The 26,780-nt window shown below is 37.9% G+C and overlaps 2 protein-coding genes across 6 annotated transcripts in view; one reads left to right on the top strand and one right to left on the bottom strand.

Moving 5' to 3' along the window:
- DNAJC10 (DnaJ heat shock protein family (Hsp40) member C10) overlaps positions 1-19,142 on the bottom strand; it is a 53,298-nt gene extending 34,156 nt beyond the window's left edge. Inside the window, exons 1-6 of one of the 5 annotated variants that reach the window (XM_070580383.1) lie at positions 19,065-19,142; positions 8,439-8,785; positions 6,886-7,051; positions 5,244-5,294; positions 911-993; positions 527-658 (exon numbers count right to left, since the gene is read on the bottom strand). In XM_070580383.1, the coding sequence (XP_070436484.1) occupies positions 527-658; positions 911-993; positions 5,244-5,294; positions 6,886-7,051; positions 8,439-8,642 (636 nt within the window). In that variant the 5' untranslated portion in view covers positions 8,643-8,785; positions 19,065-19,142. Of the gene's footprint in view, positions 1-526; positions 659-910; positions 994-5,243; positions 5,295-6,885; positions 7,052-8,438; positions 8,786-8,889; positions 9,029-9,689; positions 10,773-19,064 lie in introns of those variants that run through there. The other 4 variants (XM_008523691.2, XM_070580381.1, XM_070580382.1 and 1 more) reach the window with 4 other exon arrangements.
- The window catches only part of LOC139076589 (uncharacterized), a 43,152-nt gene continuing 25,056 nt past the window's right edge, over positions 8,685-26,780 (top strand). Inside the window, exons 1-3 of the mRNA XM_070579467.1 lie at positions 8,685-8,723; positions 10,161-10,943; positions 12,213-12,280. Of these exons, the coding sequence (XP_070435568.1) occupies positions 8,685-8,723; positions 10,161-10,943; positions 12,213-12,280 (890 nt within the window). The remainder of the gene's footprint in view (positions 8,724-10,160; positions 10,944-12,212; positions 12,281-26,780) is intronic.

The following is a 26,780-nucleotide window of genomic DNA, read 5'->3' as shown; positions in this document are numbered from 1 at the left end:
TTCCACATTATTTTGAATAACACAGTAAGATCTGTCTCTCAATAGCACAGTGTATTTCCAAATGACAAGCTGGGGTTCTTGATTGTATAGATTCCATGTAAGACATTTTAACAATACTATTTGTAATAGTTTTAGTCTCAGTTTTATCAGTTAAAACTGGGGGGGAAACAGGGATACTAGGACTTTATATTCAAATAGACAATATCTGTAGAATATTTTGTAAACTATAAAGTACATATTGGTATACATATACCAATAAGTACACATATTGGTTATATTATGTTCTTTAAGACAGAAACCGAAATTAGCAAACATTTAATTTTGAAATAGAGCAAAGCCAAAGCAATGGCGTCTAAAAGTATTCATAATATAATCCAAATGTTTACTGTGACTAAAGTCTAGTTAGATGGCACCTAAAATAAGACTTAAAAATCAAAACATCTACAAATTCACATATTATGTATCTTTAGTATTTCCCTTGTTATAAAGTTCCACAACTTTAAAAAACGCTAACTTTATCCCTCACCATTCCAGATCTAAAAATGAAGAGGCTCGGATAACTGTTGACTCCTTTCATTCGGCAAAGCATTCTATCATCGCCACAGTTCACAGCTCCAATTCGAAGTAATCCATCTACTTCTTTAGCAAACTCTCTCCACTACGAGAAAAAAAGAAAATTTAAGTATTTCTCTGATAAGATAATTTTTCTTACCTTGAATACTCTTCATGCTATACATTAAAGGAGAATATTTTTAGCAAACAAAATCATACATATGTGAAAATACATAATTATTTCTGATAATTAGAATTATTATTAATAGAAAAAACCCTACCATATTAAAAAAGCACTCAAATAACAGATCAATGAGAAATAAAAAAACTTGAATAATCAGGAAGTAAAAATACATACAGTGGGAGCTAAATCATGGCAGTGTGAACATCCCGGGGAGTAAAAGTTCACAAACCACAGTTCTCCAGAATTAACAGCAGCATCTAAAAGTATATAAAACCGAAACAAATTAGAATTATTTACTAAAGGTTTGTGCATATTTTAGTTAAATGACTTTTGTTGAGATTAGAATGAAAAAAATACAGCCATACACATCTTTCATACTGCCTTTGTCATTTTCTGTACGATTTCTTCTGTAAGAAGAAAACATTATTTCAACTGTAAAACAATACTTTTTTTTTCTTTTAAACTCTTCTCAGCCCATACTTGACATCCTTGAACTGCATGGTATACGTCACCACGACGCTTAAAAAGAAAGGAAGTAACATCAAACCTCATGTAAGAGTTTGTGTGGGTGAGAGAAATGAAGAAAAACAGCGAGAGAGCTGAGATTTAAACACTTGTATCATCTGCAGCACGGGCTAAATGTGTGGTCAATCAAGTCTGACTTTGAACTGAGAAAAAATGAAATAAGAGACCTATACAATATAATAAGGACTGTGGGGATTACATTTAATCTTTGCTCTTAATAAGAAATTTACCTTGGAAAATTGTGTTATTTTAAAAGTATCAGATCAAGGTTTTTAACAATTCAAAACATGAATACATATTTGTTAAAATAGATCTGAACACCACATAATGTCTAGCCAACAACACATTATACATTCTAATCTATAAGGTCACCTGATACAAGTAAATGAAATATATTCATTTAAGTATTTTAACATTGTAATGATACGCTCTAACATTCAAGATAAAAACGTGAAGAGTTTCTATATAATTCCATATCAAAATCAGTTATTTAGTAATTTTTAAATAAAATTTTCATAACTTACAGTAAGACATCAAAACATGCATACTATTCTAAATATGTGTAACTGATTCAGGTTATTTAGTTAACATGTGCAGGACTCAATATTTACCTACATTTCAATTACAAGTCATATAGATCTATGGGAAAAACAGTTTATCCGTACACCACAGGCAAAGTGTATAATTTAGGATTTTATGAGCTGTTCTTTTGCAACGTTTAGAAAGTTTGACAAACAGACCACTCTATCTAGGTGGTCAGAATAATTGCCATGTTGACTCAGACCACCAACTGGTACTAATTCAGGTAAAATCTTAATAGACTTAGTGCAAACTTCAATAGAAATGGGATTATTTTATTAGCTATAAACAAGTAATGAGGTGGTTATTTACACATAAAAAAGCGATAATTAGACAAAGTATGATTGTTCATAAGTCATAAATAAAAATATGATTTACAACAAATCTGAATATCACTTGACACAAAACCTTATTTACAGTGAAAAAAATGTCTTCAATTTTGGTACTTCGTTTTCACAGAGCACTATCTGCTCAGTTCCCACTGTTGTTAAATAATAAGAATAAGGTAGAAAATATTTTTAATATTTTATTATCAAAGCTTAATGGGATGTTTTTGCATAACCCAGTGACCCAGAATGAGTATATTTCAAAATGCAATTTTCAGCTTCTAAAATACACAACTACAGCTTTTGTGTGTTAATGTCTATGCAACTACAGCTAACAGCTTGTTAACCTAGAAAAAATGTAAAAAAAAAAAAGGCAGAGGTGCTCTGAGGCCCTCTTTAACTTCTTGAGCTTGTCTTCAAAAGGATGCCTGTATTGTGTGGGTACTATTCAGAATGACTAGTATGACATATTCTTTGCTTTTGCAGATACTATGTAGAACTTGTTTATAATGACCGATGGAATACTTTTCGGTGACACATAGAAAGATAATATACATCATGTTTAATGGCAAGGATGAGAACATTTTTAAGCTTTCAAAGTGGAGTTTATTAATCACATTTTCTCTTCTGTACTATAGTTGAACATTCTAGAGTTCCACTCCTGATAAAAGCAAACTATGTAATTTGGACTAACTCTCCTAGTACAACTGCAGAACTGGACAAAACATGAAAGACTTCCATTGCAAGCAGAAGAGAGTGATCAATGCAGTGAAGAATTAGGGGGCCAAGTTACGGGAGGTGGAAATCAGAGGGCCAATGTCTGCTTCCTGTAGAAGAGCTAGGTGATGGGCAAGAAACTGAGCAGAGCTTTTAATAGATTCATGAGGTGAGACGGACAAAAATGGAGTTCAGGGCACACGTAAGGAAGGGTCCTGTAAATAAAGATGAACTAAACTGCAAAGTGACCAGTCCTCTCAAAGTTCAAGCTCAGTTTTTGAATCATGTCAATTTCTGTCTGGATAAAGCTGATCTGAGATTGTTAGTGACCCTCACCAGCAGGAAACATAACTCTTCTCTGGAGGAAGAGAACATAAATAACTTTAAAATAATTCCATGATTATTTATATAATTAGTTATACAAAAGACAAGACTAAGTACCCAATCAATAGAAACAACTAATGGAAAGAGACCCACAAACAAATAGGCTAATGTGATATTTATGTAAGTACACATTGGTACTACTATCCATATCTGCCATCTTCTCTTGGGTTCTTCAACTAAAACTACAAGATCAGCTAGTCTTAGATATGAAGACTAGTATTAGAGTTCATATGGAATGGTGGCAACTTTGCACTCAATCTATCAATATTAGTTAATTATTTTGGAAAAACTGTCTCTAAGGTTTCGCGGCTGTAATTTACTTTTAACTACTATTTCGGGTCCTATATGAACTATTAGCAGTACTTGACCTTTTCTCCACAGTGATACATCTGAAAAAGTTTGAGCCTACGTGCAATATAACCATCAGGAAAGTCTCTCATTCTGGGTGGACTCATAGATTAGTCAGCCTGCAGGTTTTGTTCAGTTCCTCCAATTCTATCTCTAATTCCAAAGTTTTCTGCCTCCCTGGACCACAAAACACTTACTGATAGACTAGGAAATGAGAGAATAGTCATCGCAGGAAAAGCAACAGATTCATATAACTACATGCAGAGAAGTTACGATTCTGCCTGCCTGTGACATGGGTATCAGTTCTGTCTAACAACAATACAAATGAATCTAACTTTCTTCCATTTCCTTTGTAGTGAAGATGCGTTTTCACTTTCCTTAGAACTTGTTCAAGTGTTCACATGCAACTCTTTTAACAAAGCAATGTATGAATGGCTACTTTATGGGCCTGAGCTCATCAACATGATGTAGAAAATAAGAATAAAATGTAATTCTTGCTCAGAAGAAACTGTACAAAATCAAGTGACTGTAATATGTATCTTTTCTAATGATAGTATATGAGAAATTATATATATATTTTGCAGCTAGTATGCTATTTTAGTTTTCTAAATTAAATGAAATTGTAACAGAGCAAAATGAAATTGAAATTTGATTTGAGGTAAAACGTATTGTTTTGAAGTAGAAAAGGAAGACTAAACCTATTTTATTATACATGTACGAAGTTTAAAAGTATACGAATCTAATCTAATAAAGTTTTCTAAAATGCAATGAAAAATGCAGAACTGTATTTTTATATCTTTTCACACAAATCATAGATCAAATAAAATATGCTTCCAAAATAACCATATACTTATCCAAAACTTTGAAATCCAAAAGCTTTGAAACTGGAAGCACCCTCACAAGTTTGCAGCAAGCTCACCTGGCATCCAAACCTGTCCTGAACTGACATGGGGCTAGGTATTACTTTCACTTCTTTTATTTAGTAAACATACTCATGAATTTCCCTGTAGAAATACTGATTTTTCTTAATACCGTACTGCCCCACATTCTGCTAAGGACTTTATTTCTTATCAGTGCTGAGATTTTTATTTTGTTCTCGTCCAGCTTTTATCCTCTATGCATATATGTGTATACCTTTTGCACGATCTGTTTTACACTGCATATGCAATTTTGCGTTAGGCTTCTTTTCACTTAACATACTCATAAGTGTTGTAAAAAGTTTTTTAATAATGTGGAAAAATACTTATATAGAAAAAGAATAGATATTGGTTCATTACCATTTCAAATGTGTCAATTATACACAAACACACATGCACAGAACATTGTGGACATTACTTAGCCCTTCTAAGGTTTCATATCCTCATCTGCAAGGTAAAAGGAATAATTATAGCTACCACACAAGAATGTCATAAAAGTTCATTAATGTAATGGAAGGGAAGTTCCTGATAGTAATAAAAAGAAACTATGTGAAAATCTTAACTATGGTTTTAGAACATTATTTAATATACAGTATATACATATTATCTTGCTAAAATCCAAAATATTTCTAAATTCTAAATACATTTGTCCTCAAGAGTTTTAGAGAATTTCAGGACTAGTTTTAGAAAATCATATGCCCACAAACTTACCAAATTCTCTTCTATCCAATGTTATGATTTCAGGATCATCATCATAAATACCTAATTTTAAAAGTACATAAAAATTATAAAATTAAAACTTCATCATGAATGACCACATAAAAATAGGTTACTTACTCTTGTTTTAATCACCAAAAATCAGATTACTGTAGTAAATCTTAAACTTGAAGAATATGCAACAAATTAAGAGAAAAGCCAAGAACAAATAATACCACTGGTGATACATTTACAGAGTGATCAAAAAACACTAGTCTCCTGATATGGACCGTCATGGGGGGGTGTGTGTGGGTTCCTAATATTCACGTAATTCCATCTCCACAGAAAATTATTTCTATTACATGTTTTCTAACTTTATTCTGAAATAATTATAGACTTACAGGAAGTTGTAAAGATAGTACAGACTCTCATGTACCTTTCACCCAGCTTCCCGTAGTGGCAACATGTTATGTAGTTTTAGTACAACATCCAAACCAGGAAACTGGCACCGGTACATTACTGTGAACTAGAGTACAGAGCTCATTCACTTTTCAGATTATATGTTCTTTTTTAATGTGGTATCATTTACAAATATGTTCTATTGCTAAAAGTCTTATAATCAGAATATGTGCAGAGGTAGAGACAAAAATTAATAAAATTTTTATTTGCCATAACAATTAAAACCAACGTGAGAAAATTCCTATTACTCTACAAAATACCTAAATAATATTAGTGATGGACATAGACCATGGGTCAGTAAACTTTTGCTGTAGAGGCCAGTTAGTAAATATTTTAGGCTTTGTGGGACATGGTTTCTGCTCAAACTATTCAGCTCTGCTTCTGAAGTGTGAAAGAAGCCATAGACATTATGTAAATAAATGAGCATAACTGTGTTTTAATAAAACTTTACAAAAGCAGGTGGCAGGCCAGATTTAGCCTGTGAAATGTGGATTGCCTACGCCTGATATAGACCATCAAGCTGTAGTGAATAGACCTGCAAATACTATTTTGAAAAGAAAGTCAGTCTTGAGAAACAAACACTCAGATATAAAATTAAAATATTTTATTTAGTCTGATATAAAGCATCCTTCAGTTCTTAGCCTGCATTCGAAGCTAATTAATGACGAAGAGAAAGACATGATGTCTGAACACTCCCTCTTGCCTTGATACCTGTGTTTATTTTCTCCCTCCCTTGATATCTTTAATTTACTCACTCCCTCCGCTCTTGCCTCATTCCTTATTCCTGCCAACACCATTATTAAACCATTATTAACCATTATTAATTAAGATGGATGGCATTTCTATTGAAGTGGTCACTATTAAACTAAAGGAAACTTTAATCTTTTTTGGAAAATACGATGCTCTAAAAATATTGAAAGGCTTCAATATTTAACTTCTAATGCAAATGTTTTTAAATTAAATAGCAATTCTTACTTTAAAAGTATTTAACAAGACTATGACCAAAACACTTTCTTATCTGTGCAGATAATATCTACATATCACTGACTCTCCTTTTGAATTCTGCTCCCATGTCATATTAAAGAGAGAGTCAAGGTGCCATATATTAACTATATAAACTAAGTGGTGAAACAAAATTAATTTCTAAATTTATTCAAATAATAAACAAGAATTTCTAAGGAATATCATATCATCTTACCAAAATCATAACGATAGTAATTCCAGCTTTCATACTGGCCTCCTCCTTGATTATCTGAAAGTCCTTTTTCTCCATATTTGTCATACTTTTTCCGCAAATCTTCATCTTTGAGTACTTCATATGCTCTATTTATTTTTAAAAAATCACTGTGTGCATTTGCATTATTCTATTAAAAATATTACATAAAATATTTGTTTCAGATACACAATCAAGTGTCTTCAGAACTTATATGTAGATTTAATTTAATCCTGAGATTTCTAGGAGAATAGATACCAAGATAAGGAGTAGTAGTACAAAATGAAATGGGCTATTGTGGGTTGAAATAAAAAGGATTTTTAAAGAACTACAATCTTAAAAAAAAATTAGGAAAGTAACAGAGAAATGAGAATTGATGCCTCAAAAGGATGACAGATGTAGTCATACAATATAAGTCATACCTTCTAAGAAATGCAACTGAGAAAAAACTGACTAATGAACCCTTGGAAACCCTTAATATTAATGTTACCCCTAAAACAATGACAATGAAATCTGTAGGTTATTTTTCTATTTGAGGCAAAACCAACATATTAACTAAAAAAAGTATGTGCCCCAAAAGAACTAACATCAGAGTAACAACTCAAAACTGGATTAGAAACGTTCCTCGTTTGTTACTGTTTCATACAATTGGTTTCTGAAGAATGCTTTCATCTAAATAATACTCAGCTGTAGAAGGGCTACCATCTTTCACATGGAAACAAAAACACACATTCTGAAATTTTAAAGAACGATCTGAAAAAATAAAAACTAAATACAAGAGAATGAAGATCTCAGGGAAAGATTACCAATTAACAAGAGTTTTCAAGAAATATTGATTTTATCACTCAGCTTTATGCAAACAAAATAAAAGTCCTATTTAAAAAATTCTATCCAGAAAACAGAAAATTATAACATAACCTTATCTTTCTCCTTGAAGAGTGTCAAATCTCATTAAGAAAAAATTAAATTATAAAAATACCATAAGAATTAAAACTATTTTAGTTTTGAAAGATTTCATTATTGAATACATAATCAAGTATTTATGATTGGAATAAACTGGATTTGACTACTCTCAAGTTTCAATTTGTAATACTTTCTGACTCTGGGCTTATACTTGTGCATGGGAAAAACCAGTGAAAGCTGAAGCATACTATTATTAGCAATTGCTGCCATTTTTAGCAAGACATACCCTCTAAGTTCTAAGGAAATAATTTTTCTGTTACTGTTCTGCAATACTTGATCTTAACCTACTTTACAAGAAAACTACTTCACAGACAGTATTCTCTCCTTTGGGATTAACATCTGTAATCTGGAAATTAGTTTTCAAATTAAGAGAGAATTGCATTTTCGGTATTGACATTCCTTCACATTGTTCTAAACCAGAACATTTTGCTTTTTCTGTTTTTCAGTACAGAATTTGAGTTATGATTTTTGATGTGATTATTCTTAAGCATTTTGAGCACTTATTTAAAATAATTTAAATATACTGAAACTTTCTAAAATACATTCATCAGATATTAAAAAGAATTTTTACCCACCGGGTTCTTATCAGGATGCAGCTTCAATGCCAATTTCTTGAAAGCTTGTCTTATTTCTCTACTGCTTGAAGTTTTGGATACTCCAAGTAAACTGTAAAAATCCTGATCTGTGCCCACTAAAACGGCCATATACACTATTAGAAAACAGACAGTGACCCTTTTCAAGTCTATGACATAGTCATCTTTATTGAACCAGACTCCCATTCTTTTTCTTATACAAGTTCTGGTTTAAGTGAACATTAAGATATGCCGTTGGTTCCAGTTGATGTACACAAGTTTGAGAACGTCTGTCCACATTATTCCAAGAATGACTCCAGCATCCTGAAATTGTCTTGCCAAATGTTAATCTAAAGAGACGAAACCAGGTAGTTAAAATACATTAAAAAAACCACAAAACCCAGCAATAACACTATTTATTAAATAACATGGTTAGCAATACAATCTCCATTACCTAGCAAATCAAGGTGAGCGGGCCAGGCTCTACTCTTTGCGGGTCCCCTTCCCTGCTTCCATATCGAGATAGCCAGATTTGTGAAACCACTCAAGATAGCAGATAAAAGATAAAGGTAGTGTGTGGTTGTAGCTAGCTAGAACCCTTTAAAAACAAACAACTCATTGATTTGCTCCCATCAGAACCCATACACAAGGGCAGGGGAAAGACTGTTTTCTTCTTTTTTCTACCCAGCTTAAGCACTGCCCTTTTCTAATACTGCTTCCTTTTTGGCAACTTCTTCACCCCTTTAAGGCTATCGTGTTCTCATTTTAATTAGATTTCACTTGTACGAAATATCCTTTAGGGGGACTAGAAAGGAAGCACACAGTCCTTCCAAACAGTCTGTATCTTTCATATAACCCTTCCAAAAATAGCAATGAATTTACAGTTACACTAGACAACTCACCTAGTAGGCCGTTTGTTCCCTCCGAGCTTTCTCAGAAGGCGCTTACATTATGTTTAAGTAGAGACTATTTTATAAAAACAGTAGAATAATAACTGCAAGTTAATAGTGTAATTTTATTGCAAAGCTTCTGTTTGGTATAAATAAAAATAGAAAAAGAGACAAAAGAGAAGGGAATCAGTTCTTTAGACACGCTCACCTGTGTAGAGTGAAACTAATTTTCACTTCATCAGATCACCTTTAAACTAGTATACTTTAGTTCCAAACAGCTCGTAATGCTTTGAAAAATCAAACCTTCCTAGAAACTTTCTTCATTTAATTCTAAATGTCTATTTAAATTGTTTTTTTTCCTTACCTGTGAATGGGCTTTGGCTAATTTCTAATCTTTCCTTTTCAAGCCACCAAAAAATACCTTTGTACACATAGTGATACTGATTGACAAATTCCCAAAGTAGAACATAATCATTAGAAAAAAAAAGATACCATATTCTCAAACATCACTTTGGGACAAGGGGCATTTCCTGCCTAGCGTTTGCTCTCAGCCGGCGTGGGTGTGGCTGACTTGCTCTGTGCCGAGCTGCGGGGACAGGTGAGAGCTGCAGGTAAATGCAAATCGAACGCCTTCTTGCTGCCATCATTCCAGAACAGGATGCGGGGAGAGGAGAAGACTAGAGACTTTGGGTGAAACAGACTGTCAAGTGTTGCTAGGGGTGAAGTCTCAGACCGGACTCAGGGAGAAAGCAGCCTGAGCAACTGAGGCTCAAGGAACAAACTGGAGCAAGAAGAGGGGAACCGCTTGGCGGAGGCAGGGTGGTGCAGGTAATAGGGAAGACGACAACGGGGAACGAGAATACCACCAACCGGCCGCAGGAGGGGTGAAGAGGGCAGACTCAAGCGCACAGGCATTTCGGTCCTCCCTTCCCGGAGGGCCAAGGCCGCTGCCGGCTCCAGCAGAGCCCCGGTCCCCGGCCTATGCCCACCTCGGTGTTGCGGGGTCGCCTCCTGCAGCTACTTCCCCATCCTCAATTCCCGGTCGCTGACGCCACTGGCAGAGCGCCAGCTGTGCGCGCGGGAGGACACGCACTGTCTGAGCGCCGAGCCGCCGCACTCGGGACGCGGAGGACACGCCGCACCGGCAGCGACGAGTGCGGCCAGCTCCGGTCGGCAGCTCCCGCGCCGGTCTCCACGGCGAGCGGGGCGGGGCCTGGCGCGGGGCATTGTGGGAAATGCGTGGAGGCCGCAGCCTGAGAGGACCCGCCGCAGGCCTGGCGGGCGCGGCGGCGGAGGGCGCGGGTGGGGAGGGCGGTGTAGGTTAAGGTTGACGTGGCCGTCCGCCCGGAATCCGGCTCCGGCTCAGCTCCAACCCGGAGCCGAGAGACACGCTGGACCCGCGCAGCCCGCGCCCCGACGCCAATGCGGATGGCGCACGCCGCGGGCCGGACGCCGGGTGCCGAAGCCCGCCCCTTCCTGCTCCCGTCGCTATGGTGACGGGGAAACCCGGAGGGCGGGTATAGGCGTGCCGGTGCTCCGCGACAGTTTGCTTAAAAGGCAGGGCTGTAGAGGCTTTTTCCCGTGGGTGGGGCAGAGAGGTGAAATTCTGCGGAAAAAGGCAAGCTTGACCGAAGTGACATTGATTGTAGTGTTAGCCTAGAGGGTTGAAGAAGCATTAGGAAACTTGAGAGAAATGAAAATATTTATGACTGTGTGTGTGTGCGCGCATGTGTGAACAATGGAGCATTCTATGGTATTACCTGGCTTTTTAGTCATCCAAGCTAGAACTGAGGAGTTATCCACACTCCTCTCTCTCTCTGATTTTTTCGTCTAAATGACTTAAACATGTTTAAAAGCTGATTAGGAGTCAAAACAGAGAGAAGGAGGCTGCAGATATGGGAGAGAGGGACAGAGTCAAGGCGCAGGTGGATGGACTGATCTTAAACAGTTCATTTATCCATTAAAATAGTTTGTTCTTCACTGGCTACTGGTGATACTGTAGTGAGCAAAGACATAGCTCTGCCCTGAAGAAATAGGATAACGGAGGACACGTTAATTATTCAAACCTATGATTAGGAAAGGAAAATGCATGGTGCTGTGAGAATGAATAATGGGGAACTGACCTACGGGAGGCAAAGGTTTGAAAAAGGTATTACTACAATAGATTAAAAAAACTGAAAAAGAAATTCAGTGTACATGAGCAAGGAATTAGGGGATGTTGCTGATGCTATCCCTGCCCTGTGCCTGTCACCCTCCTCATCCCACTTGGGTTCCCACACTTTATATGATGCTGTGCTCACTTCACTCAGGTTCCAACCTATGCCAGGCTGCTCTCCCACCAGGACACCCACCTCTACCTGAAAGGGCTACAATATGTAGTCACTCACCCTCCCATCCCATCACCTCTGCCCAATATGGACACAACTGTGCCAGCCCTACCTAATGGTTTTTGGTTTGAATTATTCAGGATGGGCAAAGGCCATGGTTAGTTTTTAATAGCATTTTAGCCATAGTTTGAAGAATGTTATGGAGGAGGGCAATAGTAAATAGAGGAAAACTGGCCAGAAGTCTATTCCAATGGTCTAGGTGATAGATGCTTATGGCCTGGATTAGGGTGGAGTTAGTGCAGATATAGAGAAGTGAGCAAATTCGAGAAAAATGTAGGAGGTGATATTTTCTAAGATCTGGTGATGAATTGGTCATGGTGGGGAAGAGAAAGATGTTTTGAAGACACATGTCTACTTCAGATAACTGACATCAGGGATGACCACTTGCTTCTGGGAAACCAAGGGCTTGTCAGCATAAGTATAATAAAACTTGATACAACAGCTCCATCATATATGCGTGAGATATGTTATAACAAGGGACTATTTTGTTTCATTTTTAGTTCCACCTGGGGAATTGCTACTCATCTTTCAAGACGGAGTTCATGTTTCTTCTGAAAAATAATTTTCTGTGAGCCATTCAAGCATATTTGGTCACTCCATCCTTTATTGTTGCCTTTATCACACCATATTGTAATTATATTTCATTGGTTGGTCTACTGTAATGAATTCTTTGAGGTCAGGAATCAGATTTTATTTATTTTTTTCCTCAGTGCCTAGCTAGAAGTGTTTGGTGCCTATTCAATACATGCATTACGATAGAATGAAGAATCAATATTTATTATGTGAAAAGAGGAAAGAATGGTCCTTTGTTTCTAAAGTCATTATTGTTTGGCCTGGAGGGAGGTTCATGAAGAACACACATTCACATGTAGAAATATAATGTAGTACATGTGAAATGAGTGGTATAAACAATATGTTCCATAGGGACTTAACTTTGAACAGAAATGCTCAGAGTAGAATTAGGGGACAGTAAATAAAAAAAGAATTCCTCAATAGACTTGGAATTTTAGAACCAGGGAGAATCTTTGAGATCCTGAAGTTCATTTCTTAAATTCATTGGGGAGGAAACTGAAGCCCAGGAATGTTAATGAGTGACTTGCCCAAAGACGCTCAAATGTAAATGGATGGAAATGGAAATATAACCTGTCTCCTGTTTTCTTCGACAGTGTGATATGATGATAATCACAATAGCAGAAACTTACATATTTATTATATGTCTCAGGCACTATTTCAAGTACTTTACTTAAATATTAACACATTTAATGTAACAATTCTATGAAGTAAGTGCAACTATTATGTCAATTTTACAGGTGAGGAAACTGAGGCAAAGGGAGGTTAAGCTGCTTGCCCAACGTTACATAGTTAGTAAGCTGTAGAATTTGGATTGCAACCTAGGCTGTCTAGATCTGGAGGCCATAAGGAACACCACAGTCAATTGAAATATTTTTGAAATATTTTTGACAGCATTTATTTAAGCTAAGTAAGGTGTTATTTTCATAGCATTTCTTTCTTAACATAATAACCTATCACAAGTGCTTGATTTTCAGGACTTAATTGCAATATTTTATTAGATCAGACCTAATTTGTAAAGACAAATTGGCTGATGTCTTAAAATCACCTATAGCACCTACTAATGGAATTGGCATTCAATATATGTGTTGAATTCAGTTGAATTTGCAGTTACTTGTATTTCTATGATAATTTCATATTTCATATTTTCATCTCCAATAAACAGGTCTACTTTTAGCAGTAACTGACCTTTCTCTTATGCTTATTTCCCTACATCCCAGTTATTTTGACACTACAGTTTTTAGTGTTAAAAAATGCTGTGTGGTAATTAAACACAATTCTAGACTCCCAGAAGGAAAGTAGACGTTCAGCACAAACCACATTGTTTTAAGAGTTCAGGCACAGTGAGCCATTCTTGTCATTTAAGGAAAGTTGTTTTTTTTTTTTTTATCAGGAAATTGTTTACCAGCCAAGTTGCCAGACACTAGGCAAGAACCAATCTTCCAAACAGGACTTTCCAGGGATAGCCATCTCGGGTTTGCTATTTTAAAAGGAGATATAAAAAGGAAACATATCATGACCAAGTGGATTTATTTGAAGAATGCCTTTTGCTGAGCTCCGTGGAAATCATCTACAGCTGAGCATTTAAGGACCTCTATGCTGGTAGAATTCTGAGGTGATGATAGATCAAGCCACTGGTCCAACATCTGCAACTTAGATCCAGAACCGTAATCATGACAGAGAGGGGCTAGTTTTCCCAATCAAAATTCCCACAGCATTAGGGCCAGGATGCTCTTTCTGAGTCTAACGTCTGACCTTCTGAATGCCTGGGTCCTAGCGCAGAGTGTGACAGGCAGTGGAGCACCTGCCCACCTACTGCTTCTTTCTCAGGAGTTTTATCATAGGCCTTGTGTGTTTGATGCCTGGTCATTTGACACTGTTCGCTTAACAACTGGCACAAAAAGTAGGCCAGTTGGCCCAGCATACCAAGGAACCACAAATCAAAGACCAACTCTGAAAGTGGGAAAAGCCCAAACAGGACAGCATGACTAGCTTTAAGGATTGGGATAGATCATTACTAACTGGTTGCAGGAACTAGTCCTTTGAAGCCCTAAGCTTCTTAAGCAATAAATTTGCTAAGAATGTCAAGACCTGGGGAGATATAGGTTGCCAGTACTCCATGGGGCTGTTTTTAAGGCCTTTAAGGGAGTTACATAGGAGGTGAAGAAGAAGTGGAAGAATAAACTGAAACTGCAGGTGAAACAACTAGGATATTCTGATGGGTGGAATGTACAAAGAATTTAAGATGAAGTAAGACCAAGTAAATGGACCATTTCTGTAATTCACTTCCTATAACCAGAGCAATGTAAGTTGTCATGTAACCAGGGTATATAGTGTTCTGCCAACACTAAAAAGTATGAGACAGAGAATGTTGTTAGGGGCACTATGTAGAGCAAGAAGAGGGAGGCATAGAAAGTGTGTGGCTCTTATGATCACTGCCCCTCACTGTCATGAAGGGGTTAACCTTAAATCAAACGAAGGGAACTGACAGAGCTGCTGGGTGGGCCTCCACAATGAGGCTGCCTCTCGGAAGGCTATGTAGTTATGGCATTTAAGTAAAGGGGCCAAATAGAATAACCTTGAAGGTGTCCCCAACTATATTCTATGAAAAAAAATTAGGGTGTAGGGGCCCCTTGCTGTGATAATCAGACTGAGTGCTTAGTCTGTGACATAAAGGGAATATTAGGGGAGGACCCAGACCACCTGGAGGATGAGAACAGGAAGGAATTAAAAATTATATCCCCTCCTATGACAATTTAAATAATAAAATGGTTTGTCTGATAAGGTAGGTCCTCTGGGTAGTTGCTAACCAGTCCCACCCAACCATGACCACTGGGTCTTCTGCTGATTCATATACTAGAGCAGAGGCATTGGCTGTCCAGTTGCAGATGCTCACAAACACAGTTAAAGCATCAGAGGTATGATGCTGTTTACTTTTGGGCTATCCAGACCCCCTCCAGTCAGACACTAGTTTACACTTCATGCCCCAGGAAATAGTAAGCTGGGCCTCCTAGTATAGGATCCTATGGCTATTCCAAGAACATATCACCTGCAGAGTGTGTGGCAATAAAGTGCTGGAACAGGCCACTTAAAAAGACAAATTTCATCAGTCTGCTCTCCATCCCATTGGTAGACTGGCTTGACCTGTCTAATGCTGTATCTACTGTATTATATCTTCTTAATGGTTTCTCTCTTCTTAACCATATTTTAGTGATCCAGAAAACTGAGAGCATGGAAGTGTCTGGAGTGGGACAAATACAGTGCAGGACCCAAGCTTACATATGACTTTTCACAATCTCTCGTTTTTCCTCCTACCCTGACTTGATCAATCAGTTAGGAAGCCTAGACTGCATCCTGTGCCAGTGGGTGGGTGGACACCAACCTGGAGGCATTGCTATCTCCTGACTCACTGTTGTGGCCACACAACCAGGGCCATGCCCATCCTCTCTACGTTGTCCCTTGTAATATTGCACTTCCAGGCTCAGACACTGTTGTGTGGACACTGCACTTATCTTTTTTATGATGCATGCACTCGTTCTTATCTCTATGAAAGGTGAGAGAGTGTGGTGGCAACAGAGGAAGTCCTAGATCCCAGAGAAATTGATTTATGGTTTGGTAGATCAGATAACACTCAGTTTACGATTCAGTTAGAATTGCATAGTCACTTGGTAGCCCTAGGTTGGGCATTCAGTATCTGCCTGGGTCCAGTAGATAGCTGAGAACTACTTTCATGTTAATAATGTTTGTTACAAAAGGATACCATTGCCATATAACAAAACTCTAAAGGCCTAGGCTGTGATTCTTCTGTTGGGGCATATCAGAAGCACCTTACAGTATCTCTGTCTGCCAAAGGCACTTTCAAAGTCATCAGGTCTGCTGGTCATAAGGACCAAGTGGCAGTTTAGATCTACCTATTTCAGACCCTTTCATTATTCAGGCCCATCTAAAAATGGCCAGTCTCATGAATTACTTGGTAAATGAATCAGAGCAACATATCTAAATATTGTAGATATTGCCTCCAAAATTCAAGAAGCCACCAAATGTTGAACCTCTTCCTTCACAATAGATGCAGCAACTCATACTATTATATCATTTAAACCACTTACACCATTATAACTTACATTGACTCATACCATTCTAGCACTTTAAAAGAGACATTCCACCATGTCCTAGACCACTGGACTTCTAGAAACTTTACCAATGTATCAGGCTTCTGAAGTTTATCTCCTGTTCTCTGGCATTTGCATACCTTAGTAAGGCTTGGTGCATTCTGCTTATCTGTTGCACATCAATGTAGTGGATCAGTATGATGGTCTTTAGGATAGCAGAATGATCAAGTTCCCTCCAAACCATATTATGACAGTAAGAGGTTTGACATAGTCTTAGAATAAGGTAATATGTTGTTGTCAGTGCCAGGTACATGCAAATTGTTTCTGTTTTCTCTTATCCAACTAAAAAAATAGTATTGAACAGGTTAATAGCTGCACACCGGCTGCCAAAGACTGTGCTAGATTTTTTCAGCTAAGAAAACAGATTTGGAAACATAACTTCCTTTGGCATCGCAATTTTATTCTCCAAGAACCAATGACTTTTGCCCCATCCAAAAGGGCAAGTTAAATGAAGATGTGTTAGGAATCACCAGCCCTGCATGTCTCAGGCCTTTAATGGTGGTGTTAATGCCTGAAATTCAACCAGAAATGTGATCTTACTTTTGGTTTCCTTTCTTCCTGTCTGCGTGGAAGAGTTTTAGATGATTCCATTTGGCCCTCTCTATCATAAAAGCCCTATCTCTTCTAAAGGAACCGATGCTGCGATTCTGAGAGTTACTAAGCATATCTGTTTATACTATACATTGTAGGACTGGGGAAATAACCAGAGGATGGGTCTGCATCCTCTTGGGCCTATGAGACTCAGGCCAAAACTCCATAAGACCTACTTTTGCTTAGCGGATTATGGTGGCATTTTGGGATTCCAAAGATGAGCAGAAATTCAGAACTAGTATCTAAAACTTCCTAGAAGGGGGCCGGCCCCATGGCCGAGTGGTTAAGTTTGTGCGCTCCACTTCAGCAGCCCAGGATTTCGCCAGTTCGGATCCTGGGCACGGACATGGCACCTCTAATCAGGCCATGCTGAGGTGGGGTCCCGCATAGCACAGCCAGAAGGACCTACAACTAGAATACACAACTATGTACTGGGGGGCTTTGGGGAGAAGAAGAAGAAGAGAAAAAAAAGATTTGCAACAGATGTTAGCTCAGGTGCCAATCTTTAAAAAAAAAAAAAATTTCTAGAAGGTCTAGTTATTTCCCTTTCCAAAGGGCAGTGTCAGTCTGGCAAAAGGGCTCTGGTCTCCCTGGGGAAGGCTCAAGGGGAAAATTCACAGCATATTCCTGTTGTCATTTTGCAAGCCTCTCTCTCAGTTGAGGGACTCTGTCTGGGAGCTAGCTCTGAGAGCTGGATAAGAGTCTGTGAATCCCCACTAGGGTGATTTGAGTTATTTTTCTGCCCAGCAGATCTAGAAGTTTTATTTCTATATACGTCAAACAGCACTTTCATTCCATCTCTTTCATAATTTCACCCTCCTATTTCTGCTAGTTGAACCCTACCATCTGGCCTCTACAGTTCTGGGATCTTATAATTCTCAACGAGATCAAGAAACTCATTTCTACTGCAACACTCCCCACCACATTTCTGGCCTATGGAAGATAGCCACTACAGAGCTCTTCAAGGATGTTGACACCTCTCTTCCCAATGCGTTTATTCATGCTTTGGTGAAGGCAATGTCCTTTTGGTCCTCCCAAAGGGATGGTTTGTGAGTGGCGGAGCTGGTTGAACATAATAGATCCATTTTAACTTACCCTATTTCCTGAGCCTTTAGACTTCTTCTTCCATAGTATTCCAGGAAGTTCTGACATTTTGACCTCATTAACCACAAGCTATCACTTAATCTAGGCTTCATTTAGCTAACCTAACAGATTATTAACACCGCTTAGGTGCTGAACCAAAATACTAAATATGAAACCTAAGTGAATGCGCTTATGTCAATGAATCTGGACCTATTGAGTTGTATATTCTGGACCTTTTGGTCTAAATATACTTAGAATTCATTCTTCCACATGCTTCCCTGGCTCTTGTCAGTATGGATTGGAAATTCTCCTATCTTTTTAATTTTGAAGATTTTTTCTTTAGATTTTTTTCAAATTTTGGAATAATTTTACATTCATAGAAAAGGTACAAAGATAGAGAGTTCCTGTGTGCTCTTCACCTAGTTTCCCCAAATGTTAACATCTTTCATAATCACAAGACACTTGTGAAACTAAGGTTTTAACATTGGTACAATACCATTAACTCTTCTACAGACTTTATTTGGATTTCACCAGTTTTCCTGCTAATAATTGGCAGTTCTTTTAACCCTTTTTGTGTTGATCCTGTTTCTTGCTACAGCAGGTCTTGTATTGCTATGAGACTTTGAACTATATTGGGATCCAACTCTTGGATCCTAATGGATCCTAATGGGCCTAGAATGAATACGAAGTGGTAGGGGGTAAGTTCTGGGAGCGTCACTATTAGGAACCCCAAACATCCAATATACAAGGGTGGAAAAGGAACAAGATAGCTCCAGTGAAAATTCATATTTGAAAAAGTGTATAACGGGACACACACACACACAAACACATATCAAAATCCAGAGCACTTATTATATCCTCTTGAATGAGAAAATCAAAACAGGAAAAGTAAGTTCTATGGTTAGCCAATATGGCAACTCTCTGAGGTGATCTTTTTACCTTATTCTCCATGGTTTCTCTTTCTGCTTTCTGAGAAAAATGCTTCTTTCCTATTATCCTCTGCAGCTGCATCTGATGGGCCACTTGGAAGGAAAAGTGAAAAGAATGAATTTATTCAAGAGATAAATACATAAATTGAAAAACAGAAAATAGCTAACTTATATGGGATGCTAACTATGAGCCAGGCACTGTTCTAAGTGCTTGTCACGTAATAATTCATTTAATTCTTACAAAATCCTCTGAGGTAGATATTATTGTGCCCATTTTATAGAGGGGAAAGCAAGGCACAGGGAATTCACTACCTTGACCAAGGTTGTGCAGTTACTGGGAAAAGATCTGGAATTTGAATCTGGGCAGATTGGTTCTGGAGTCTGCACTTTTGAAACGAGAGTAACCTCCTTGGCTAAATTTATTCCTAGATATTTCATTCTTTTTAATGCAATTGTAAATGGGATTGTTTTCTTAATTTCTCTTCAAATCACCTAGCTCTAAAAGCCAACAGGCTTTTTGGTGGCAGCCACAAAAGTTGGGGTGCTAGTTTTGTGAACAATTTCCTTCCAAGCAGATACTGGGAACTTGGTTTTATTGTTGGAATGAGCTGGATGGAGGGCACAGAGGATGTGGCCACTGGCTCACCTGGTCTCAGGGGAAGATGGCAGCCAGCCCCTGGATGTATGTTAAATTAGAAGCTGAACCCTCAGGCAGCAGCTTGTAAAGCATGCAGTCAGACCCCTTTCAGTGAGAGACTAGGGGATGGGTGTTTTTGCCCGCTCCCTCTGTGTTGAGCCTTGGGGAGACAGCTGTGGCAAGTGCTCACATGTACACCCTGAAGAACTGATTCTCCGTTTGCTACAATCCTGTGAGACTAGTGAATGCAAGCCATGTTGGCTATCAGAACTAGGCAATTCGGTCCCATCCTTCAGGCAGCAGCTGGAAAAAGTGGGGCTCCAGATGTTTGTATAAGCTCTTTCTAGAGAGATACCCGTGACCCGTTTTTATCGTTTGAGTGGGCGTGGGAGATGGGTGCACTTGCCCAGTCCCTCTGTGCTGAACTCTGAGGGGATAGCTGTGGCAAGTGTTCACACACCCTTTAAGAACTGCTTCTTTGTTTGCCACAGTCCTGTGGATCTCATGGATGCACGCCCCATTGGCCTTCAAGAGCCAGGTGCCTTTGGGTCTGTCCCTTGGGTGGGAGTTGTGTGGGGCTGGGGTGGTTAGATGTGTGGTCCACACCCCTCACTTCTCAGGGAGAAGTGGAAAGTTGAGGGTTCCCTGCTGATTATATGGCGCTCCCCTGGGTGGTGTTTGTGGTGAGAATGTGCCTCAGCTTCTCCTACCTGTCTCAATGTGGGTATCTTCTCATTCACCCGAGGTGTAGGAGTCACTCAGCTAGTTTCTGGATCTCTTTCAGAGGGAATTGCTCCATGTGTAGCTGTAGATTTGGTGCATCTGTGGGAGGAGCGAAGTTCAGGAGCTTCCTAGTTTGCTGTCTTGGTCTCTCCTCCTCTATCAATTTCTTTCTAAGTACTGTTTTAGTGGCATCTCATAAATTTTGATACCTTGTGTTTTCATTCTTATTCAGTTCAAAATGTTTTCTAATTTCCCTTGTAATTCTTCTTTGCCCTATGGGTTATTTAGATGTAATGAGGGGAATGAGGGGAATAAACTAGTGCTTACCTCAAAGAATTGTTGTAAGGAGGTAAATGCACCATTGTGGAAGTGACATGCTTAGGAACAGTGCCTGGCACATCCTAGTTGCTATGCATCAGGTGTTATTTTCACTGCCAAATTTACCTTTGGGTTTCCTCATTCTGCTTTAAGGAGAAACCTGAACTTTCTCTTACCTCTGTTACTATAAACCCTGGGACTCTTTTAAACCACTGCTTACTCTTTCATACTCCTTTGTTACTACCAGTGTAAAATCAAAATGCTTCAAGGGCCTAGGCTTTGTTATATTGCTAATGTATAATTGGTCTTGAAGCTGGGTACCTGACGGTTACTGTAGATATTCAGTAACAACATGACTGCCTTTGGACCTTGTTCCCAGCACAGACATAGATGAATCTTGTCAATTTGCTGTTTTCTTGTTTAACTTGAGGGGTGACTGGGTCTCCAGGATTTGTGAGTGTGTTTTTCAGAAGAAAGAGAATGCACTGGGGAGGTTGAGATCACAGGATGGCCGGCCCCCAGCAGCCAGTGCAGATTGCCCAGGGGCTTATCAGGAGAGACCCCTTTGTTTCTCCAGCTCCGCCTGCCATGGCACTTAGCTCTATAAAATGCCCCCTGCTTGCTGCTCTTGATAAGGCGGATGCTAGTGAACCCATGCTCCCATCTTCTCGTCGTGGCCAACTTGAATGGGGCCTTTCTCTATCTCCAAGCACTAATGTCTCAGTGTTTGGCTTGCTGTGCATCAGGCACACGAACTTGAGATTAAGAGGTTCCGTAACAGCCTCTTTAATTAACCAGAGTTTTTGTGGGTAAGAGAGAACCACTATTTGTTTTTTGCAATTTCTGCTTGCCTTAGCAGTCATGTGCCCTTTAAAATTTTGCGGCCGGAGCAAGAAAACAAAGAAAAGAACATGGGTGTAGTGGGTTTTGCTGCTTTTTTTATTGTCTTTGTCAATCAGAAAAGTTTACTTTGGCCACCTTGGAATATATTATTCATTGTAAGCAGCTTCAAGTTATATGACTCCCTCTGTCTTAGTGAATTTATTTTATACCTAAAGGAATTTCTTTACTAAATGCTGTTTCCAGCAGTTATTCCTTTTCCCTCCTCAACATTTTAAAACATCAAACAGAATGCAATGTGCCTTTTGCCCACGTTAATATCTTCAAAGCTAAGATTAAATAAAAATGTTAAAATTTCAGTTGCATACTAATATGCAGATAACCCTCCTCAATGTTGAACGGAGAAGCTAAATAAATAGGACAAGCATTCTCTGTCTCTAAAAGAGGGAATAGGATTTCAGGAAAGGGAGTAGACACTGAAAGGCTCTTTGAGATTTTTAAACACTGAACCACTGTTCCTGTATGTCTAGAGCCAAGTGCCTGACCTGGCGATGGCACCTTTTGGACTTGTCATACCTAACAGCCAGCCTCTCACCTTTTGATATAGACTTCTATTCTATTCTCCAATGAAAGGTTTTAACTTTTATAATCGTCAGACTTTTCAACAAGAGCTTAGCATTAGATTGAACAAGTCTGTCGGCATAACTGACCACAAAAAACCTGATATGGTCCGTTTCAGTAGCAATGGATACTTTAATGCAGTTATTCTATTTTTTTTTTTTAAACATTTGTGGTCCTTACACCTTTATTTCCTTTTTTTTAAAAAATATTTTATTTTTTCCTTTTTCTCTCCAAAGCCCCCCGGTACATAGTTGTATATTCTTCATTGTGGGTCCTTCTAGTTGTGGCACGTGGGACGCTGCCTCAGTGTGGTTTGATGAGCAGTGCCATGTCTGCGCCCAGGATTCGAACCAACAAAACACTGGACCGCCTGCAGTGGAGGGCGTGAACCTAACCACTTGGCCTCGGGGCTGGCCCCCAGTTATTCCATTTTTAAGAAAGTTTTATAGCATAATAGTGAAATCAGCAATATTCTGCAGTTAAATATAACTATTTAATTCTACTGTCATAAGTTTTTCATTTGAAGTCTTAGTACTTATAAAGATTAATTTTATCCTAAAGACTTAATCTACTCCTTGTAAAAAGTAGCTCTCTTGGATGCCTTTTCTATTATTAATTAGCAATGTTACTTAGTTGAATAACTTCTTTTACTTACAAAGCTATGGGTAAGATTGCCACCAAGTTGATGGAAGCAAACATACTGTCGCTATGCCCGTCCTCTCCTGTTCACTATTATTGTCTTTGTTCAATTCATGAAAATGCCACTAAGCCAGCAAAAGGTACTACCACCTACTATTAATTAGGCAAGATGAGCTGCCAAAGTATCCTGGGAAAGAAAAGTGGCTTTCTACTGAGAAAGGCTTCACTTCATGTAGAATTTTCATCGGAAAAATTATCGTACTTGATATTTGTCCTTTAGATACCTGGAGGTTTTCAGGTTTTTCTATATTCTTAAAACTAAACACTAAAAGTTTGATTTGACTTTGTTTCTACTTTATCAATTTGGCAGTTGCAAAAGCAAGAATACTACAGGTTGCAGTTTGCCACATTCTCCAGGACATAGCTGAGAAATAAAAAACATCTTTAAATATCAATCAATCATTAGGATGTGAAATATGATCTATAGGCTCTTGGGAGGCCCCCAACTCTTTCCAGATATCTGCGAGGTCAAAACTATTTTCATCATAATAATGAGATGTTAATTGTTTAATAAACAACTTTCGTAATAATAATGAGATGGTATTTTGTGCACACTCATTCTTTCAGAAGTGTACAGTGAAGTTTTCCAGAGACTGCGGGATGTGTCATGTCACAGTAGATTGAATGTAGAAATGAAATATGAAAATCTAGCCCTCTTTTGTAAAGCCAGACAGTAAAGAGATTTGCATAAACGTAAAATCCTGCTGTCTTCCTTATTAACTTTTTTTGGGAAATTTTTCGTAAACCTGAATGTTAATACATAATGGACATTATTATTAAAATTAATAAATATTTAAAATTTCTCAGTTTAATTTCTAATATGGTAAATATCAGTGGACACAGTGGACATAAACAAAAGCTCTTCAAAGTCCTCAATAATTTTTAAGAATGTAAAAGGATCTTGAGACAAGAGTTTGAGAACCACTGATTCAATCCGATTGCCAAGAAAATTTGCTACTTTTACCATTTTATCCCAAGAATTGTGTCCCTGAAGTTTTACTTAATATCCTTATTCATTTAATGATCTCAAATCCATTTTTAGTTCTTGTATCCTATGCCTCCCCGACCCTCCATGCCCCACTGCCAACTATAGATTCACGGCCAGATCAGTTACCCTGAATCCTGAATTCTGCAGAGTCCTGAACAATCGCAGCAACTTGGTGACTTGGGAGGCAAAATTGCTTGGAGAGGTATGAGGAAATAAGAGTAGGAATGGTGAGCTTCAAAGAACTTAGATTTTATAACTGGTTATATTTCTCCTATAACCCCTATATTCTTGTAACCAAGGCAGGGAGAACTGACCAGAGCTAGAAGCTTAACATTTATGGATGGTCTGTAATGTGTCAGACATTCTATTAGCTACTTTACATTTTTTATTTTTAACCCGCAGTTTCTTTGGAGGTATGCATAATTGGCTCATTTCGTGGATGAGGAAAACTAGGTTTGGAGAAGTGAAATTATCTGTTATCAGCCTGGCCTGATTAGCCCTCAGGCCATGTGAGCATGAGATGCTTTTCAGTTTCTTTTGTGATATTTCTTCTTCCTTAGATTTTACATAGGGGGAGGTCTGGACCATAATATATGTTTAATAAGTACCTTTTGTAGAATGGAGACATAAATTTGATCCAACCCAAGAGTTGAGTCCTACTTAGCTGTTTTAGGCTTCTTTCTTTTTTCTCTCACATCATTCCAGCTCCCTGATCAGAATCAGAATTTCTAACTGTTCCCTCTGTTCATAAAAGCGTTATAATCAGAGATATTTTAGCATGGAGAGCCACTGACCTTTCAAGGGCTGTGAAAATTAATGAGTGAAGATTGGACTGTTTTTTTCCAGAATGTAAACTGGAATTAGTATAAGAGGAACTTAAAAATAAATTGCCACTGGGGACTGAAGAATTATTAGAAATAAACATCAAATCTCAAGTAGGATTTTTTATATAACATGAAATACACATTTTGAAATACTTCCCCACATCCCTTTCTGAACAGAAATTCTATCTTGCTTTCATTAGTCTATCTAGAACAATTTGGTCAGTTCAGGCAGAGTTTAACAATCAACTTAAAGTACATAAACAGTTTAATATCATTAACTTTCATCTTTATTTGCCGTATAACTTGAAATATTAAAAAGTAATGGTTATCCTTCCAGCAAGTACTTTGTGTGATTTTCCCATCTGAAAGATCACAGGGAAGGAGGGTGAATAATTCACATGATCCAAAACGATATATTTTAACTGCCACCTATTTATTCATTTTATTTCTAACAGGAAGAGACTTAAATTTGTACCCGTCACATCAATGGTGGTGAGGGAGAAACGCTAACCACTTTACTAACAAAGAGTTTAGATTGACTTAAAGCAAAAATTATTAAGATGGCTCATGATAAGTTAAGAGAAATATAAATAATTAAGAAAATAGCTTTTAAAAGTATTGCTCTGATTTAATATTAATTACTTACATATTTCCTTATTCAGAAATATCTTTCATTGCTTTTATAATTATGAAAAATAAGATGTCTATTTTCTCTGACCTGATGTATTAATTCATTGCACATATTTTACAATGTGCATCACACACAACCTTGTGTGTACATTTCTCCTCTCCCTCACTAGAGTGCAAGCTTCTAAGGGCAGAGAATCCGCCATTCATCTTTGCATCCTTCACTAAAAGCAGCACAGTGCTGTGCATATTGTGTGTATTCAATAAATATTCATACGAATAAATTATTGCTCATCACACATGCTAAGGTTTCTTTCACAATTTTAATTTTAATTCTATGTTGATTTCTTTAGAGGAATTGAGAATCTAAAGCCCAAAATTTAGCTGAGTCTTCTTTAGATTTTATTTATTTGTATTCTTTAAATGAGTGTTAACGTAAAACGCAGGAATCACTTAAACAATGATTAACAGTGGTCTTGTTAGCATTGTCTCAGTCAGTTACTTCCCCTGGAATAAAAGTTCTGCTCTTTGATCACAGACTCTGGAGATCACATCCCCTCTGTCATGTCTTTAAAGATGGCCTACAATCACAAGAGCATAGAAGCAAATAGGTAGTTTTTGAACAAATCCAGCGCTCAGTCATTTGGACACTGGAACAAAAGATAAACAAGACTTTAACATTTGTGATGAAATAAAACGTAACTAAAACAGGGCAGGAAGTAAACAGAACATTCATGTCAGGAAAGAGATTTTCTTTAATGAAAACTAATAAGGATATGCATTCCACAGATTACATTTTTTTTTAACGGGAAAATTCTCCAGAACTAATTTGCCATATGTTGTATTTTGGAGGCAGTTAAGCATGAGAGTGAGGTGTCCTCACAATACAGCCAACTTGAGAGTAAGCCACTAATTTTTTTTCTTGGGAAATGTGACCTACATAAAAGTACTTATATTGTCAAGAAGAGTGATAGAATGACAGAAACAAGGAGAAGGTGGTTTTCCTCATGAGAATGGAAAGATGGAGAATAAGATCTTGTCCATTTTCTTCGGGAGAGAAACAGAGCTTGAGAAACAGCAGTGCTGGTTGAGCACCATGATCAAGGGCAGGGGTCACAGGAGGACGAGACAGACCTGGGTTCGAATCCCACCTATACCATTTTAGCCCTGGACAAATCAGTTGACCTCTTTTCTTTTTGTCTGTAAAATAGTCATAACGATGATCTCATAGGCTTGTTTTGAGGATATAAAAGATCATGTTTTTAAAAAGCCTGGTACATGATAAGCATTCACAAATGGTAACATAAAAGGAACAAACAAACAAACTTGTTCTTTCTACAGCAAAGAATGGTATTTCATCATGCTATTTTAGCTTAGTGGAAACATTTCTTAAGAGCCTTCAACTGTTGTCTAAAATTCTACACACTCTAAATAACCTTTTATATTCTA

The sequence above is a fragment of the Equus przewalskii genome, chromosome 17, assembly GCF_037783145.1.
Source record: "Equus przewalskii isolate Varuska chromosome 17, EquPr2, whole genome shotgun sequence".
In the NCBI taxonomy this organism is placed as follows: domain Eukaryota; kingdom Metazoa; phylum Chordata; class Mammalia; order Perissodactyla; family Equidae; genus Equus; species Equus przewalskii.
Note: the sequence above shows the minus strand (reverse complement) of the source record. Positions and strands in the feature narration are given on the sequence as shown.